At 34.2% G+C, this 20467-nt stretch overlaps 1 protein-coding gene across 2 annotated transcripts in view; it reads left to right on the top strand.

The window, feature by feature from the left end:
- MINDY2 (MINDY lysine 48 deubiquitinase 2) overlaps nt 1-20467 on the top strand; it is a 157390-nt gene that overhangs the window by 96285 nt on the left and 40638 nt on the right. For both annotated transcript variants that reach the window (XM_037833842.1, XM_037833844.1), the window contains exons 5-6: nt 3018-3120; nt 10781-10923. In XM_037833842.1, the coding sequence (XP_037689770.1) occupies nt 3018-3120; nt 10781-10923 (246 nt within the window). The remainder of the gene's footprint in view (nt 1-3017; nt 3121-10780; nt 10924-20467) is intronic.

The following is a 20467-nucleotide window of genomic DNA, read 5'->3' as shown; positions in this document are numbered from 1 at the left end:
GTGAAAATGCATCTCAATCAGATAAATGATTTCTTTTTTCTAATTAATTTATGTGTCCATGGATGAATATTACTTATGGATAGAATGAAACTGAATTCACATCTATTTCATTCTTACTTATCTTTTTTTAATGCAGTTTTATTGAGATATATTCACATACCATATAATCCATCCAAAATATACAATCAATGGCTTACAGTATCATCACATAGTTAAAAGTTTATCACCACAATCAATTTTAGAACATTTTCATTACTCAAAAACAACACAAAAATGAAAACATCCCATACCTCTTATTCCACACACCCCCCCATTATTGACCCCTAGCATTGGTGTGGTACTTTTGTTACTGTTGATAAAAGAATATTAAAATATTACTGTTCACTATAGTCCATAGTTTGCAATAGGTTCATTTTTCCCCATATACCACTCTATTATTAACTCCTTGTAATAGTGACGTACATTTGTTCTAGTTCATGAAAGAACTTTTTAATATTTGTACTGTTACAGTCATCATTTACCACAGGGTTCACCGTATTATACAGTCTGATGTTTTAACCTCTAGCTTTCCTTCTAGTGACATACATGACTCTAAACTTTCCCTTTCAACCACACTCACACACATAATTCAGTGCTGTTAATTACACTCACCACAATGTGCTACCATTACCTCTGTCTATTTCCAAACATTTATATTCAACCTAGTTAAACATTCTGGACCTATTAGGCAATCATTCCCCATTCTCTAGCCTCATTCTTTCTCCTGGTACCCTATATTCCAGATTTTATCTCTGTGAATTTGCATGTAATAGTTAGTTCATATCAGTGAGATCACACAATATTTGTCCTTTTGTGTCTGACTTATTTCACCCAACATAATGTCCTCAAGGTTCATCCATGTTGTCACATGCTTCAGGACTTCATTCCTTCTTACTGCTGAATAATATTCTACTGTGTGTATATACCCCATTTTGTTTATCCATTACATGGGTTGACGGACACTTGGGTTGTTTCCCTCTTTTGGCAATTGTGAATAATGCCGCTATGAACATTGGTGTGCAAATGTCTGTTCACATTCCTGCTTTCAGTTCTTCTGGGTATATACCTAGTAGCATGTTTTTTGGATCATATGGCAGCTCTATACTTAGTTTCCTGAGGAACTGCAACACTGTCTTCTGCAGTGGCTATACCATTTTCGCCACATCCTCTCCAACACTTGTAGTTTCCTGTTTGTTTAATAATGGCCATTCTAGTAGGTGTGAAATGATATCTCATTGTGGTTTTGATTTGCATTTCCCCATTTGCTAATGAAGTTGAGCATCTTTTCATGTGCTTTTTAGCCATTTGTTTTTCCTCTTTGGAAAAAGGTCTATTCGTGTCTTTTACCCATTTTTTAATTGCATTGTTTGCCTTTTTATTGTTGAGTTGTAGGATTTCTTTATATATTCTGGATATCAAACCCTTATCAGATTTGTGGTTTCCTCAGTTGATTTTTGTGTATTGATCTTGTATTTAATATTCTAGTTGTATTTTTTGGATTCCTTAGGATTGAAAATTTGAATTCTTTGTGAAGACTTAATGAAATTGAGTCACAAAGAAAATTGCTATGAACTGTAAAAGTTTTGAGAAAAAAATTAAATCTAAAAGGATTGTGTCCTCAAATTGTTTCTCAAGAGTCTAAGTTCTCATTTTAAAGAGATCCAAACTGGAGGATTTCTATGAGGTTTAATAGAATCATTGCCAAAGGACCCACTCTCAAAGAGTCTTATGTGGCTCTACATCAAAAGATTGACAAGTGAATACACTTTTGTGTTTTAAGTTAAAATGAAATGTTTAAGATAATGTATGTAACGTTTTCCACAATTCCCTGCTTTAATTTTGTCACTTAGCTGTTCTTCTCAACCAACTATCTGTCCCAGTTGCATGAAGTTAAGAAGACTTTTCCATCCTAGAATTTTGCAGGAATAAGGAAAATAAATTACAGCCTAAAGCAGTGGTTCTCAAACTTTGCTATGTATCAGAATCATCTGAGTATGGTGGAATGAAAATTTAGACAATGGAGAGGCAACCTGAGCCTGCAATTCTTTTACATATTTTTTTAGCAAGCTCTCCTGTTTGAGAGCCACTGCCCAAAGTATTATTTGTGCAGATTTATGTCTATACCTGTAGTATTCAAAAAGTAAATATTCAAGATGATCATTTGGGTCTGAGAAGAAAGCCTTGACCATCTTACTTTAATTTTTTTATCATTGCTTAGTTTGTATTTTTGTGGACTGTTGTGTAATATAACATATTAATACAGTAGTTCATGTAAATAATTTTTAACAAAAATAAATATACTTTTTAGGGATTGGGAGGGCTATAAAAAATAAGTTGCTTAGACAGCAGCAAACCTCTTTGTTTAACTAGTGAAAGTAAATTATGGTGAAACAAGAGTAGATATGTATGATTTTGTTTTGCTATAGTTTAGAAGTTTGACTTTACTTTTCTGCCATACCTCCAAAGATAAATATAAATAAGAATCATGAGGCAAATACTGTCCCTGATTAATGTTCATATCTCCAATATACTTTGCTAGGAAATGAATAATAAATAAAATTGAAAAATTCAGTTAATTTTATAAATTAACATCTTTAGATTTGTTTGCTTTAAATGTGAAACATTTGTTTGTGAGTAAAAAATGAGATACTCTTATTTTTCCTCCTGAATTAGGTTACTTTTTATTGTAGTCACTGAAATGCATCTTTATAACCTTATTAAGAAATAAAGTTTTCTGTAATAATCAATTCCATTTGTTCTTTTTTTTGCATAATTGAAGTATAATGAAGTATTTTTGATAATTTTTGATAAACAAAATAAGAAATTGTTGCATGTTGATTTTTATGTTGATTTTCTTTTTCATAACTGATGCTTATGTTTAGTATTGTATTAGAATAAAATCCTGAAGAGTGATATATGGGTTTATTTTGTTATTTTTAATCTTATCGCAATTAATGAGTCAATCATTTGTTTTCTAGATTGATGACATTGTAAAAGCTGTTGGTAACTGCAGCTATAACCAACTGGTGGAAAAGATCATCTCTTGTAAGCAGTCAGACAATAGTGAGCTGGTTAGTGAAGGTAGGTGAGTGCTGCTATTACCTGACTCTTTTATTCTTGACAAAATAACTTGTCTTGTAATTTAATGTATCTTAAATTTCTGAAATGATACTTCTGAACAGTACAATTGATGTTACTTGAAGGAATTAAAAACAGTAATCATTCATAAAGGTGACAGTGAAATGTTTTTCGTAGAACTTTCATCTCATTTGTAAAATCAGGCCTTGTCTTCAGAATCACTTACTCACCTTGTTATGGTCATTTATCCATGGCTTACTGATAATTACTCTTTTTTAAAAAAGAATCTTATTATTTGGGAATATTGAGTGAATTTTATAATTTATCCTGAACACTTTAATTGATGGAGATAAGTATTATGGTACTCACATGTTCCAGCTTAGTAGAGGTCTGCCTTACATTTGAGTACAATATAATATATTAAAGCCCCATTCTGGGTCACAGTATACCTCTCATCATTTTCCTAATCCTTGCCTAGTTGAAAATCCTAAGTTCATCAACACAAAAGTATTTTCATATTTTTCAGCTTTATTCCAATCAGCGATGGGAAAAGGAGATTTGAAACCAGAATGCTGTCTGGAGCCATAACACCTTCCCCATCACCCACTTCTCTTTTTCATAAATACCAACCTAAATTCTAAGGCTGCTTTTCTCTTTTGTTTGAAGGGTAAACAAAAGAAAGAGAAATCATTAGGAGCAGGAGTTGAGCTTCATCACACTTTAAGACACACAAGTATTTTACATGAGGTATAATAAAAGTTGATTGCAGTTATCACATTTTTAAAAATTAAAAGTAGGTGATACAAGTGTATACAAAAGCATCTAAAAGAAGACAGTACATGAATCCCACACTATGTTGATTAACCAGAACCCAGCTGTATTAGTGTCCTAGGGCTGCCGAAACACAGTACCACAAATTTGTTGGTTTACAACAATAGAAATATATTCTCTTAGAGTTTTGGAGGCCAAGAGTCCAAAATTAAACTATTGGCAGGGCTCCTCTCCCTCTGAAACCTGGAGGGCAGAATCCCTCTTTGACTCTTAGCTTTTAGTGATTAGCCAGCGTTCCTTGGCTTGCAGCTCCAGCAACTCGATCTCTGTGTCTGTTGTCACATGGCATTCTCTCCTCATGTCTGTGTCCAAATTTCTGTCTTCTTTTGAGGATACTAGTCATATTGGATTAGAGACCACTAGTTACATCTTCACAGACCCTATTTCCAAATAAGGTCACATTCTGAAGTACTTGAGGTCAGGACTTCAGCATATCTCTTTGCAGGGCACAATTCAACCCATAACACCAATTAATTATATTACTAAATTAACCAGAAGTTTAGCACATGTATGCAAAAAAGACAAGTACGTAATATTTTAGTTGAGGCATTTCCTAGTTTATTTTTGTTTGCAATAAACCCATAAACATATATGGCCATTGATCACTGATTTTTGTTACAACTCTCAGCAAAGACAATAATCCAAGGCAGCAAAGTTTAAATTGCAGGGAAGTGAGAGCTTTTCTCCATGAAATTCCACTTACTAGAACTTTCTATTCCCTATCTAAGCTCTTCATTACCATAGTTATAGTCCTAAAAAGCAAGCTATAAAGAAAATTTCCATCTGTGAAATCCTACTTTCTCAGTAATTTCCAATCTACTATTAGTTATGCTATTCAGTAGTAATTAAAGGAACAATAGGATTCAAAAAGTAGTAACAGAAGGAATGATAGCCAAGAAGTTATATTTGGTTAAATGGATTTATAGGGTAAGCAGCTATGGGAAACACTGTTACAGCATCTTTCCCAAAGATGCTGAAAACAGACCTTTTCAAAGGGTAGGAATTAGGTAGTATACAAATTAACAAAAAGAACCAAAAAAAAAAAAGTTTCTTCATCGCATCTCCTTTTTCCTCAACCTGTTTTTATAATTAATATTACTATTCCTGACTTTGATTCCCTAGGATAATGAAAAACCACAGCTAATTTATGTAGTATTGATTAGTTGGGAAGAAGTCTTGGTAAAAGCAAGGACGTAATCACCCTCTTTGGTGGTATCAAATTTTCAGATACTATAACCAGGCATATTTATTAATTCCTTGATATATAAATTCTGTAATGGTGAGATTCTACATATCAGATTTCCATGTCAAAAAATAATTACATATGAAATTTTTATTACAATTTTTTCAAAAAACTAGTTTTTTGCTTATATGAAACCATAAACTGTATACTGTTTGAAATGATTATTCAGCCCCAGTGGTTATTGGTATAAGGCACTAAGAAATCATTTAGGAAAGAAAATGGACATTTTAACTTACCTTATAGCACTTAGCTTTCCTCCATCATTTTCCCCTTCATATTCTCTTGGGTGAACTGACGTAGGCCACTTTTTTTTTGTTTGTCCTACAACTGTAACTTTTTTAATCAATAAAATATCCCAAAGTTGGTTTATTTATAATCCTTCTTTATTAAAAAGTATCAAGTTTTGTTACTAGAGGATAACTAAATTCACAGTTTCATCTCTTATCAAAGTGTGCAATATAAAGAAATCTTTTTACTAGCATTCTTTTTTTGAGGAAAAAAACTGTTAGCTAATAGTTGAATAGATTAGATCTTCTTTCAACTTCTTTCAGATAAAGTTCTTTTTCTTTTGATGCAATACCTTGTAAATGTTAAGTACAGAACTTTTATTTGTACATAGAGTTCATATTATTTGCTACCTCTTTGGGGTGTTAATATATATTAAACTTTTGGATTCTGATTGGAATAATGGGCTGTGGCGTAGTAGCAGAAATCAACAAGGAAAAAAAATAGTGCAGTACCAAACACCAGACTTCACTAGAACTGGTCATTTAATTCCAGATGCTTTCTCTTACATGCCTATAAAAATAGTTCCAGGATATTTATTCATTTATTCAAATATTTATTGAGCCTCTATTTGTGCCATACAAACTGATAATTATAGTTTGTATTCACATTATTTTTGATTAAATAATATTAGTGGTTTCCTTTTTTTTCTACAACTTTTATTTTGAAAAGTCTCAAACCTATAGAAAAGTTGGAAGAATAGCACACTGAATATTTTATGTGCTTTTCATCCAGATTCACCAATTAACATATTGTACAATTGATTTCTTTATTCCGATACACATAGATTCACACACACATTCACACATACTTTTTTTCCTATGTCATGTGAGAGTTAGTTGCAAATGTTATAGCACTTCACCCATAAATGCTTTAGCATGTATCTCCTAAGAAAAAAGACATGATCCTATATAATCACAATACGATTATCTCAGGAAATTTAGTTTTGACAATACTATTATCTAATGCTATTAACATTAAGAATTTCCCAGTTGTCCTAAAAATGTCCTTTATAGTTTTTAATTTTTTTCAGTCTATATTCCAGTAAAGGATCATTTAATTGTTGTATCCCTTTAGTGTCCTGTAATCTAGAACTGATCCTTAACTTTCTCTTTGGTCTTTTGTGACTTTAATTGCCCAGGCCAGTAGATGTCCGTAAATGTTTATTTGTCTGGTTGTTTGCTCATGATTAGTTCCAGTTATATATTTTTGGCAGGAATATTTTATAGGTGATATTGTGTCCTTCCCACTGCCTCAAATCAGGGGGCACATGATGTCTTGTCTCATTATTGGTGATGTTCAAATTTGATTAAGGTGGTGTTTGCCAGATTCTTTCTACTGTAAAGGTGCCTTTCTCCCTTTGTAATTAATAAGTAATCTGTGATGTTGTGCTTTGAAGCTATGTGGGTATCTTGTTCGCTAATAAATTTTCACCTGATAGATTTGTCATCCATTGATTCTTTTTTTTTTTTCTGTTAATGTGCAATGTAAAATTTTATTGATTACACATGCTATGTGTTTATAAGGAAGTATTCTTTTAAGCTCACATTTTACATGAATTGCTATTAGTAATACTATTCTTTGTTAAATAAAGGACTTTATGATATTTAAGTACTTGCTTATTTTGAAATGTATATGCAGTTTGTACAACATACCTTCTTTTTTCCCCATAGAAGCCATTTTCCCAATGTTTCATCATGAATCATAGCCTGGTTGGGAATGTCAAATGTGACATCTGAGCAGTTCTTATGCCCATTTTTGTTTTACTATCTACTGACCCAGAGCATTAAATAATTTGCAGGCGAGGCATCCATTCATTTTTGTCTGAATCAATTGTTACATTGGGGGCTATACTATTACTATTATTCCTTCTACATTTATTAATTGGCATTCTTTTGTTAAAAAAAAAAAGTTTTCCCTTCTCCTTCCCTTTCCCTGTTAAACATTTTTTTTTTTATCAATATAGATTCATGGATTCTTTTTTATTCAGTGTGTATAATCCTCATTCTTGTTTTTGCTCAAATTGTCCCAAATTTGGTGAGTGGGGTGCTCTCAAGCTGGATATCCTCATCAATCTTTGGACACTTCCTTACCTTCTGGCACAATAAGATTTTCTGGGCTCCCTGTTGCACCCAGAATCAAATTATATGAGCCCCTATATTTTCAAATAGATCCTGCACATATGTCATATTAAAAGATTGTTTTGCCCTGTACTCTTTTTTTCATATTCATTTTATTGAGATATATTCACATACCACGCAGTCATACAAAACAAATCATACATTTGATTGTTCACAGTACCATTACATAGTTGTACATTCATCACCAAAATCAAACCCTGACACCTTCATTACCACACACACAAAAATAACAAGAATAATAATTAAAGTGAAAAAGAGCAATTAAAGTAAAAAAGAACACTGGGTGCCTTTGTTTGTTTTTTTTCCTTCACCGATTTTTCTACTCACCCATCCATAAACTAGACAAAGGGGAGTGTGGGCCATATGGCTTTCCCAATCACATTGTCACCCCTCATAAACTACATTTTATACAATCGTCTTCAAGATTCAAGGGTTCTGGATTGTAGTTTGATACTTTCAGGTATTTACTGCTAGCTATTCCAATTCATTAGAACGTAAAAAGGGTTGTCTATATTGTGCGTAAGAGTCCCCACCAGAGTGACCTCTCGGCTCGTTTTGGAATCTCTCTGCCACTGAAAGTTATTTCATTTCCTTTCACATCCCTCTTTTGGTCAAGAAGATGTTCTCCGTCCCATGATGCCAGGTCTATATTCCTCCCCGGGAGTCATATTCCACGTTGCCAGGGAGATTCACTCCCCTGGGTGGCAGATCCCACGTAGCGGGGAGGGCAGTGATTTCACCTTTCAAGTTTTGCCCTGTACTCTTGAGGAGAAATACTAAATATAGTGTATCTGATTTCTGAAACTTGAAGGGAGATGAAACTAAAAAAAAACATCATTTGTTTAAAGCAGTCCGAGTGAGAAAGTTAAGTTTTGGCTATGTTTAAATGTGAAGGCAATCTCAGGCAGGGCCACATCTAGGAATAAGTCAAGTTTCCTTCCCTTCTGTTTCCTCTTTCTGTTCCCTTTTGCCTAATTTTAGGGCCCCTCTTTCCAACTTCACCTCCTTTAAGGCACTCAGTATTTCATGCTCTCTAATTTAGTAATAGAGGAAAATAATCTAGTAAACTAATTTATTATTGAATTTCTGAAAGTAAGAAATATTTTCAAGCACACTAATGTCAGGAAAATAATTTTTCAATTTATTTAAAATATTATTCTTATTTTATTATTAGTTATATTAATTTTTTACCTTTAGTATCACCAGTAACTGTAACAATAAAATTGAAATTCATTTAATCTGAATGTTGCAAATAAACTACTTATTTGAAACAATGGGCTATTTGAAGCAATGCAGATAAACTTCTCTGTAACAGAATTGTTTATCAAAGTTTGTTCAGTTAGTTAGGAGAAGCTGAAATGTGATTAGCCTTTTGAATATTCTACTAAAATCACAGGAGTATCACTGTTTAAGGGATAACAGAAGAATTAGGAATATTGTTCTCTGTAAGTTTTAAATAGGCTGTGCTTTTATGATTTGGGGAGAGATATAATTAACTATGCATTTGTAATAATCATCTACACTAAATGTTTTAACTTAATACCAATAATTCTCCTGGATTCCAGCCTTTACCTTGCCACTAATTAGTTTATTTCTTTGGGCAGTTTGCTGCCACAAGTAACTCCTGGGTTCCCGTCTTCACTTTGCCATACCAGTTTTGTGTCCTTGGGCAATTCAGTAATTTTCACCAAGCCTGTGTCCTGTTCTGTAAAAAGAAGTAGCTGAGAAAGACCTTCTAGTGTTAAATTTTTGAATTTCACACAAACATGAAAGTTACTTGTGTTATATCTTCACTGAACTTTTCTATGTTTTTGAAGGGTATTTGTAGAGAGGATTGTTTTGAGTGTGTGAAGGGTGGGAGAGGCATTTAGAAACATCTTCCTTAAGAAAGTATTTAGTAACATGAATATTTCAGACAGCCGTGGTATTACCCAGCACAGGCATAATGCTTACTTTTTGAATGCTCTATAATGGTAACTTTAAAAATACTTAGCAAAGTGATGATGGTAATTGGGGGTGGGTAGGCAGACTTATTTCTAAATGTATAAACCCTCAAAATTGCTAGCGTGCTATAAATGTCCTTTGGCTCTAGCCGCCTTTGTTACTCTTTGCACTTTCCCTCCTACCTTAACCAAATTCTTGAAATAGTGGGATGCACTGGTAACTTTTTGCAACCATCTTGCAGCTTGAAGTGTTGTAGCTTGACACTAATGGTGAGTGATAGAGAGGGAATGGAATAAAATTATACTATACTGCTTCCTTTGACTGTCATACTGCCTTTACCCAAATCATTTTACTAAGTTTTTTCAATTTCTTGCTGAGCTATGAGTTTCTTAGCACAGATTCATGTTTACTCCGTCTGCACTTCCCAGTTCACAATAAAACTTTTTTAGAGCATTTCCTTTCTCCTTATTGAGCAGAAAGAGGAAGGGAGAGACAGAATGAGAGAAGAGAAATACAGGCTTAAATTTTTTTTATATATTAAACTAAACCCAGAAGACTGCTGTGTATTTCATTATGTTTCAAAAACAAAACAGGTATTTAATTTCTATTTCTGATTTTGATATATCTACATAATGAGTGACATGTTAGAGGAGATTAAGATAAAAATGGCATCAGGTATCCCACTGCTGCCTGTTCAGTCTCATGCCTATTTTTAGTCTTAAGGCAAGAATTCAGCAGCTTGAGACTTGAGAATCTGTGATCTTTGTTTAAATCTTAGCAACTGAATTGGTTAAGGCTACATTTGATTTCTCAACACCTAGCCATTGGGGAAGTAGCTGTTGACATACATCTTTCTCTCCTACCCACTTTTTAAAATTGCTACGTCCTGCCTTCTTATTTTTTTTAATGGGTTTTAGTTTTTGTGTCTTTTATTGAGAGCAGCTGAAATCCTTTTCAGAAATAGGTGGAGTGTAAGTAAATACTTTCATTGCTTAAAGGCAATTTCATATAACCATTTATTTAGGATGGAAATGTCCATAGACATACCTTTCATAGCAGAGTTGGAAAGAAGAATCTCCAATTTGGGACCATCATATTACAATAGGAAAAGTCTTATTTTGATTGGCCTTTAACCATACTTGGAACACAATGTAGATAAAGAATAACTTTTTAATTTTGAAATTATTCTTCCATCTAATATTATGCATTGGTTCCATAGGCTTTGTAGCTGAGCAGTTTCTAAATAACACAGCCACTCAACTGACATACCACGGATTATGTGAACTAACTTCAACGGTTCAGGAAGGAGAACTTTGTGTGTTCTTTCGGAATAATCATTTTAGCACCATGACCAAATACAAGGTATGATATAGAAATAGCTATTTAATTTTTATTCTAAATTAAGGGAGATTGGTTTAGAGATGTCTTATATATGCTTTAAAATAATAGATTTTAGCATAAAATTCCTTAACCATCAAAATGTGAAGGTAATTATGAAGTACTTCATTAAGATGGAATGGATCAGCTTTTTTTTTTTTAACTCTGTACTTCATTTTCACAGATTACTGCATTAAGAAGTTATTATTTCCTTTCTAAGAAAAAAGAAAGAGAAACTCTAGAGATAGAACAAGGATACTTCTAATGATGGCTGTTTATATTTGAGGGCTAACAAAGTTGAGAAGAAAGAATCAAGATTACTTTTATGATAGTGTTTGCTATTAAAGTTATCAGTGTGACTTTTTTTTTTTTTAAATCTTCAGTTTATTGAGATATATTCACATACCATGCAGTCATACAAAACAAATCTTACATTCGATTGTTCATGGTACCATTACATAGTTGTACATTCATCACCTAAATCAATCCCTGACACCTTCATTAGCACACACACACAAATAATAAGAATAATAATTAAAGTGAAAAAGAACAATTGAAGTAAAAAAGAACAATTGGGTGCCTTTGTCTGTTTGTTTCCTTCCCTATTTTTCTACTCATCCATCCATATACTAGACAAAGGGGAGTGAGGTCCTTATGGCTCAGTGTGACTTTAAATGCTTCTTATACTGCCATTTATGGCTGTGCCAAAAAATCTTATTGATTCATCCCCATTGTTATCCCTTGCATCCATTCCTTCCATTTTTACAACTGCCACTTTGTTCAGGGCTTTACCTTCTTATGTCTAGACTTCTGCAGTAGAATACTGCTATGATCATGAGTCAATAATATAACAAAAATGTTCAGTAGCACCCAGTGCCTCTAGGATTAAAATGCAAGATATTTTTTACTATTCCCCTTGGCCAACACTTTGCTCCAGCCAAAATGGCCTGTTTGCTCATTGGTAATCCTCCTCTCTTGTACACACATTATGCTTTCTTATTTCTGCATTTTACTGATATTTCTTACTCCATAATTCCTGTTTGAAAAGATATCATCTTTTTTGTCTATCCAAATTTCACCCGTCCTTTAAGAAACATTTCAAATAATAACTCTTCAGTAAGACCAATCTTTCTCTCCTTAAACCAGTGTTTCTTTATCCAGATTGTATGCTAGAACTATCTGGTGAGCTTTGAAAAATATCCCAATGCTCAGAACTCAAATCAGAATCTCTGGAGGTGAGGCCTGAGCATCAGTATGCTTTAAATGCTCCCTATTTAATTCTAACGTACAGCCGAGGCTGAGGACCACTGCTCTAAACATCTTCTAGCTGTTATTGGCCATATCTTATTTGACCCTCTTGATTAGTCCCTAGTTATCAGTTTTCTTTCCACGTAAATGTCTTATTTTTCTAAATGAAAGTAAGCTCATTAAAGTCAAGAATCAGGTCTTCTTATTTCCTTCAACATTTTACTCCATGAATTGCACAAAGTAATGTAAAATAATGGTTTGCCTATATAAGAATACCCAAAGCCCTGGCTCTTATACTCTTGTCTTAATTATAGTAAGAGGTCATTTGTATTGCTCCCTCATTTTAGCTAGTTGCTGGGTATGGGCCCAGAGTCATCCACACTTCTGAGAAATCCAAGTACAAAGGACACAGCAGCTTTACCTGAAAATTATTGCTACATAATGCTTACTGCTAAGTCATCTTGCTTTACCTGATCTCTTTAAGTACAGACTTTAAACACTATTTAACAGATATCTACTGAACATGTATTATGTTCTGGGTGCTCAGCTAAGTACGTTATCAGTTGAGGACTTAGAAATTAGTTGGGGGTGTCAGGAAAAACTTCCTTGAGAAGGTTATATTTAAATTGAGACCTGAAAAATGAGTCTTCGAGAAATTAATCAATTAGCCAAAAAAAAGGTTAACTAGGCAGATGGAACATCATGTGCAAAGTCCCTGAGGAGGGAAAGAGCTTCACTTCTTAAGTACTTGAAAGGCCTGTGTGAGACATGGGGGACTGGTGGTTTGATGGGTTGAGCCCTCTACCATAGGTTTTACCCTTGGGAAGACGGTTGCTGCAAAGGAGAGGCTAGGCCTCCCTATATTTGTGCCTAAGAGTCTCCTCCTGAATGCCTCTTTGTTGCTCAGATGTGGCCCTCTCTCTCTGGCTAAGCCAACTTGAAGGGTGAAATCGCTGCCCTCCCCCCTACGTGGGATCAGACACCCAGGGGAGTGAATCTCCCTGGCAACGTGGAATATGACTCCCGGGGAGGAATGTAGACCCGGCATCGTGGGACGGAGAACATCTTCTTGACCAAAAGGGGGATGTGAAAGGAAATGAAATAAGCTTCAGTGGCAGAGAGATTCCAAAACGAGCCGAGAGGTCACTCTGGTGGGCACTCTTACGCACACTTTAGACAACCCTTTTTAGGTTCTAAAGAATTGGGGTAGCTGGTGGTGGATACCTGAAACTATCAAACTACAACCCAGAACCCATGAATCTCGAAGACAGTTGTATAAAAATGTAGCTTATGAGGGGTGACAATGGGATTGGGAAAGCCATAAGGACCACACTCCACTTTGTCTAGTTTATGGATGGATGTGTAGAAAAATAGGGGAAGGAAACAAACAGACAAAGGTACCCAGTGTTCTTTTTTACTTCAATTGCTCTTTTTCACTCTAATTATTATTCTTGTTATTTTTGTGTGTGTGCTAATGAAGGTGACAGGGATTGATTTAGGTGATGAATGTACAACTATGTAATGGTACTGTAAACAATCGAAAGTAAGATTTGTTTTGTATGACTGCGTGGTATGTGAATATATCTCAATAAAATGATGATTAAAAAAAAAAAAAAAAAAAAAAGAAAGGCCTGTGTGACTGAAGCATAGCAAATGTGAGGCATAAAGATAGGCAGGTACCAGATTTTATAGCGTCTTGTGTTAAAAGGAGAAACAAACCTTGGTTTTCTGGTGGCTCTGGTGGTTCTTTTCAATCTTCCTGTTTGGTTCAGCAGGAGTTAAATACATCAGTAGGAAACAACAAGGTCTCTGGCTGTCACTGGTGGTTATTATAAAACTTCAAAAAAACTGAGTTCCAGATGTTTCCTTTTCTATTAAGGTCATATTCCTGACCAGGGAGTTGTTACTAATTAGCAAGGTATTCCCAGCTTTCCTATATAAAGCAGTACATGGTTGCAGAAAGAATGCCTCCCCTGGAACATCTGGCCTAAGAATGCCTCTCTTTAAGATATTTAGAGCTCAGGGAATGTGCAAATTCTGTCCTTTCCCTGCTTCTAAGTTATTCTCAGTAAATCTTATTCTGTGGCTAAATGGTATATCATTAGTGGCATGTATCTCCCTGCCACTTGCACAACATAATGGTGCTTTGGACTTTGAGGCAAGACTGGATGTTGGATTTAGTTAGGAAATTATTGCAGTAGACCATGTAAGAGATTATGGTGCCTTGGACTGGGATGGTAAAGGAATGGAGAGTAGACACATTCCAAACACATTTAGGAGGTATAATCAACCAGATTTGATTATTAGGATGTGAAAAATAAGAAAGGTTGACTTCCAAGTTCTGAACATGAACAACTGGATGACTGGTGGTGGTCTTTATTGAAAAAGAGGACACTGAGAGAGGAGAAGAAAGTTATGAGAACAGCCAGGCTATGTTAGAGCTGCTTCTCAGGCATTTCTCCAAGTGATAATGTTGGGTAAATGGTTTGAAACAGGAATAATTTTGGTGTACATATAGTAATTTGAGTAGACGAGATCTGCAAGGACAACTGAGAATGAGAAGAAAAGAGGGAGATCTAGAACAGATTTGAGGAGTTCTGACATATGAGGATCAAGTAGAGGTGTATAAGCTTACAAAGAGGACTGAAAAAGAAGAAAGATAAGAGAAAAAAATGTGAAGAATGTGATCTCTTGGAAGCTGATGAAAGTATGGGTAAGATAAGAACACTGTGGGAAGGTGGGGTGTGTCCATTAACAGTGTGGGTATCATTGGTGATCTCTTGGAGAATGGTGGCAACAGAAGAAACCCAATTTGAGTTGGCTAAGAAGTGACTGGGATGTCAGGAAATAGAAACAGGTTATAGATAACTCTGAAACAGCTTGTCTATGAGGGGGTGTAGACATAATGGCTCACAGTTGTAGTGGGTGTGGAACCTAGGGAGGGTTTTTTGTTTTTGTTTTTTATTGTGAGAAACTTGATCATGTTTAAATGTTGAATGATTCACTATACAGAGAAAGATTAATTAAGGAGAGGAGATAATTGATACTAGAAGGCTCCTAAGGTGAGAAAGGAGAGAAACTGGAATCCAAAACACAGGTAAAGGGGATTAATCTTTGATAAGAAAATGGACCTCTTCATTGTAAAAGAGAAAAGGAATAGACTATGAGTATGGCTGTAGGTAAATTTGTAGATTTAATGGCAGGAAGTAAAAAAGTTACTATTTGAATGCCTCTGTTTTCTTTATTATGTGGAAGGCAAGATCATTTACTGAGACTGAGTAGGAGTGGGAAAGTATAGTTCCAGATGTGAAGAAGGAAAGTTTGAAATAGTCTTTGCAACACATAGGAAGAACCTCTGACTACAAAAACCAACAAGAATCACCAGATATTATTGAGGACAGTAATTGTTACATGAATATGCCACTTGGGTGGTTTTTCTGAGGGAGTATTTATCAGAGTAAAGGCATGGAGAAGGAAGCTAGTTTGTTACTCTTGGGTTGAGGCTTTGTTAAGGTGGGTGTAACAGAGTAGAAGAGCAAAGAAGTTTAGGTAATTTGCAAGAGAATAGTTGAAATGAGGACATTGGACTTTCAGAATGGATAAGGAGGGAAGAGAAAACAGAAGGGAGACGATGGATAGTGAGGAAGTAAAAGAGTTAATAGACTAGGGATCCCAATCCTAAAAGGAATAGTTGTAGTCGGAATACTCGAGTAGCAAGGATAAGAGCATATCACTGAAGAATGAGATGATCACTAAGAATTGGTTGCCCTTTCCTACCTCATTTCTCTCCTGTTTTTCCCAGAATCTTTGGTTTAACCTGGTAATATCCCTGCTCTAAGTCTGGCTATGAGCTCCTTTATTGCCAGGTCTTTGACTTGATATATTATTTACCACATTTCTCCTAATCTGGCTTTTTTGTTTTCCTGGTCCTTTTCCAATAAATCTTGATCATTGTCCCTAAATCTAGCAAGATATAGCTGCTTTCTCTTGCTGACAGCTACTGTTCATTCTGATATAAATTTGGCACCTTATGTACTGAGGTATATCCTTTGAAGCCCCAACAATAAATTATACCTCAGCTGTTATATGTGAGTCCTCAGTTCTACTGGATTAAGGAAATATTCTGGCAGTGATAAAACTATCATCCCAGAGAAACTTTCTCCTTAATCCCCATCTCCTCTCTACACTTGTCCCCAGACTACCCATTGAATAGAACTGGCTGAGTCAACAGATACCAACCTTGTGTTTCTTCTTAGATTCTAGGTAGAGCATTAAGGTTTATTCTACAGATAGGTTTTTAAACTCTTTATCGTTGAAAATATTTTAGAGCTCTGTTTCCATAGTTCCAACTCTGTGTGTGTGTGTGTGTGTGTTTTAATTTCCAAAGCATCCTTTTTTGACACAAGCAGTATCATGATATGCATATAATGTTTGAAGATCTGGCAGACAGTAATGCCTTTGTCCGCCTACCACTCCCATCATTTACTATTTAGGCAGCGTCAAAAGTGAACTTCTTTAAATAATTGTAGCTCAGAATTAGAGGAATTTATGACTGAATACAAAATGTCTTGAAGTTATTCCTTTTGGCCAAGTATATAATAGGGATCACCTACCCACACCCTCCATTTTGCCTTGAAGTTAGTGGCATCTATTTAATTCATCATCGACATGAAGATATTGCCCAAATTTATGAAGATAAATATTGAATAGAGGAAATACAACACCATTCTTCTTTAAGATAATCCTGTTCTTATAGAAGAGGTAAAAGGGCTCAACTATCCTGGTGGCCAGTCACTAGGGGCAATGCCATTGTTTACTATAGTGACCTCCAAACCAAAGCTAACAACATTTTTTTACTTCTTCTTATGAAAAATTCCATCCTTCAAAAAAGTAATGAGACTAATATGTGCCTGTTAGATCCATCCCCTACATTTATCAATTATTATCTTTCTATTTTCACTTATTTTTATATTTTTGTTTATACTTCAATAAGAATGTCTAAAAAGCAAGAATATTTTCCTTTCAAACCACAGTACTATTATTACATCCAACAAAATTATTATTCTTAGTGTAATCTATTGCTCAGTCCATATTCAAATGTCCTATTTCTCCCCAAGATGATTTTATGGATGGTTTGTTGATACCAGGACTTACAAGGACCATGCATTGTGTTTGGTGGACTAACTCCATTTTAATATGATCCAAATCTTGTGTTTTCCAGGGATCTTATGGGCCTTTGAGCTGTTTATTTATGCCCCATTGTAATCCTCTCATTCCTATTTCCCATATTTCATTGTTCCATCTTTCCAATCTTGAGAGTCTTCAGATAAGATAGTGCTCTATTCCTGGCAGAGTACCAGCTGAGTATATACTTTATAAGGATCAGAAACACTTTTTCTCTTCATTGACCCAGTGACTGAATAGCTGATTTACAACAGAATATACAGTACTTCTTTAGCTGTTAGTATAGAACTAGAAGTCCTAAAAGAATACTTAATAAATACTAAAGGAGTACTAAATAAAATTTAGGGAAGGGATTCCCTCCAATTTGGTATTCATTTGCTTGGTAAGGAATAGGATAGAAGATTGTGCCCTTGTTCTCGTAAACCTGTTCAGCATTAAAACTATTATCCTCTCCCACTAAGTCCAGAGTTGTTATAGTGTCTGTGTTCTTCATAAACTCAAGCCCCAGGGAATCTATGATCTAATAAGGATATAACCAAGAAAAAAATAGAAAGCTGCTTTTTCACAGAGATATGGCTACTATTAATAATAAAGTCCATTTTTCGATTTATAAAATTATAAACTTAGAAATTCTCTGATCTAAATGCTTCTTTCTCATTTTATAAGAAAAGAAAACAAAGGTCCAAAGAGGTCAAGTAATTTGAATCCAAGCCAGTTAACCAAAAAATATTCATGCAGGGCTTTTCTCCATATTTTAAAGGCTGGAATTACTTAATTATTTTTTATTCAGTTTAACAAATGTCCTTGTATTTTATCAGTTTACAAATTGTGGTGATATTATCTTTATGTTGATAATGCAAGTAACCATAATCAATCTATATAAAACAAATTTATTAGAATATTTTAGAATGAGTTTTCATTCAGTTGCCTATTATAAAAGAAATCATAAAAATTTTCTGATGCCATTTCTTTATCACTTATATAACAATATATATTAATATGTAATAATTTAAGAATTTAAGGTACCTATTCTGTATTAGTTATTTTTTTATTAAATTATATATTCTTCAGTATTTTAAAGACTAGTGAGGGAGAGATTAGGAGGAGATTAGAGACTTAGAAAAGAAAGCAAAAGTGTAGGGAGTCAATGAAAGAAATGTCCTTGATGCTGATTTAATTCTAGACTTTAAGGATCAAATGGGCATAAACTATTCAGTACTGTACTAATACATACTTTGCTGTTTTACACTTTGATTATATAAAGGAACGGTTGAATCATAACACATCACCCAGTGTTCTCTCTTCCTAATCTGCGTTGTTGACAGTTCCAGTTACAGACTTTTTTGGTAAATATCAAGATCTAAGAGAGGAAGAACTTGAGACTGATCATCAGGAAGACATTTTCTATCAAGAAAGGGACACCCTTTTATTTAAAACTTACCTTATAAATGATAACAGATTTTCACAGAAACCCTACCAGAATTTGCCCATTCTAAAGTGTCATTTGGAGAAAACTTATTAAAATTATGGTTCCTCCCCTACCTAAGCAATCAATCTAATATATGATCTACAAAAATTGTAAACTCTAGATATTATATAATATCGTGATATAAAATGGTATGGAGAAATGTGTTGTGATAGGTGTAAACAAAAGGGTTAGATCTATACAGTTGAAAATTGGCTGGAAAGAACTTTTAGTTTTTCTCTTAAATTATCATAGGACAAGATAGACGCTGACTGAGTATTAAAAGGATATTAAGTAAAGAGGATATATAGGTGAATAAAACATTGCTCTGGTCATTGAGGAGCTTGAGATATATTAGGGGAGACATATAAGTAAACAGACAACTACAATTTAATGTATAAATGCTATGATAACAATGTTAAGTGTCGGATTCTATAGAATCACATAAAAGGGCCACCTAATACTGAAGTAAAAGGGGTTCATTACTTCTTGTGTTATGAATCCCCAAGCACTTAGCATAGTGCTGAGCATATAATAGGCATTCATATATTTGGTGAATTAGAACATATCTACTTTTTTAAAAAAGAAAAAGGAACAGAAAGGAAAGAAAACATGATCCTGGGCTTAATTTTTGCTTGGAACAATATCTTTAAACTTTATATCAAAATGCTTTTCTTCATGAATACTTTTCATGAAGTATTCAGCCTTTACATATAAATTAATCAGCTAATCCATGGTTGTAACTGGTAGTAGACAACAGTAAAGACATTGTACTTCAGGAAGAGCTGTCTTACAGTGCTGGACACATAGTAATGTTCAAAAATAATAATTACATGATTTTTAAAGCTTCAGAATTTACTCAATTTCTCCACCACCACCTCCAACAGGAATTTCTTATCCTTAATTAACTGTGAATGTTAAGAATACCATGAAAAGTATTATTCTTGAGCAATAATATTAACCAGTGGGAAAGCTGAGCAATTCACAGAAAGTCATATCCTTTGCAAATCTGAAGAAGAAAATAACTTACAAACTTTGTATGGTACACTAGGGACATAAACATTACATATGGTTGGAGTTAGAACCAATGCATGTGAAAACTTAGAGGTAATACTAAATTCTGTAGTAGTGACTGTAGATACCATATGAGTTCATTGATTGAATAAAAATTAGACTCCAACTTTATGATGTAACCTACACCAGGGCCAGAGATACAGAGATTAAAAAATATATATAGTCTGGCAAATGAGGCAGAAAGCACAATCACAGTGCAGTGTGATTAAGTGCGCTAATAGAAATAGGTACAAAGTATCATAGGAGTACAGAGAAGGAGTGACTAATGTCACACAAAAAGGAAAAATTGATATAGGTTAGATTAGTCATACAGGCTCAATTACAAAAAAATGACAAACAAATTGAAGAGGAGGGAACACTCCCTAACTCCTTCTGGTAGGACAATATCACTCTCATACCAAAGCCAGATAAAGATACCACAAGAAAAGAAAACTACAGACCATCTTATGAATGTAGATGCAAAAATCCTAAACAAAATGCTAGCAAACCAAATCCAACAGCATATTAAAAGAATTATACACCATGATCAAGTGGGATTTATCCCTGGTATGAAAGATT

This window comes from Choloepus didactylus, chromosome 4, assembly GCF_015220235.1.
Source record: "Choloepus didactylus isolate mChoDid1 chromosome 4, mChoDid1.pri, whole genome shotgun sequence".
In the NCBI taxonomy this organism is placed as follows: Eukaryota; Metazoa; Chordata; class Mammalia; order Pilosa; family Megalonychidae; genus Choloepus; species Choloepus didactylus.
Note: the sequence above shows the minus strand (reverse complement) of the source record. Positions and strands in the feature narration are given on the sequence as shown.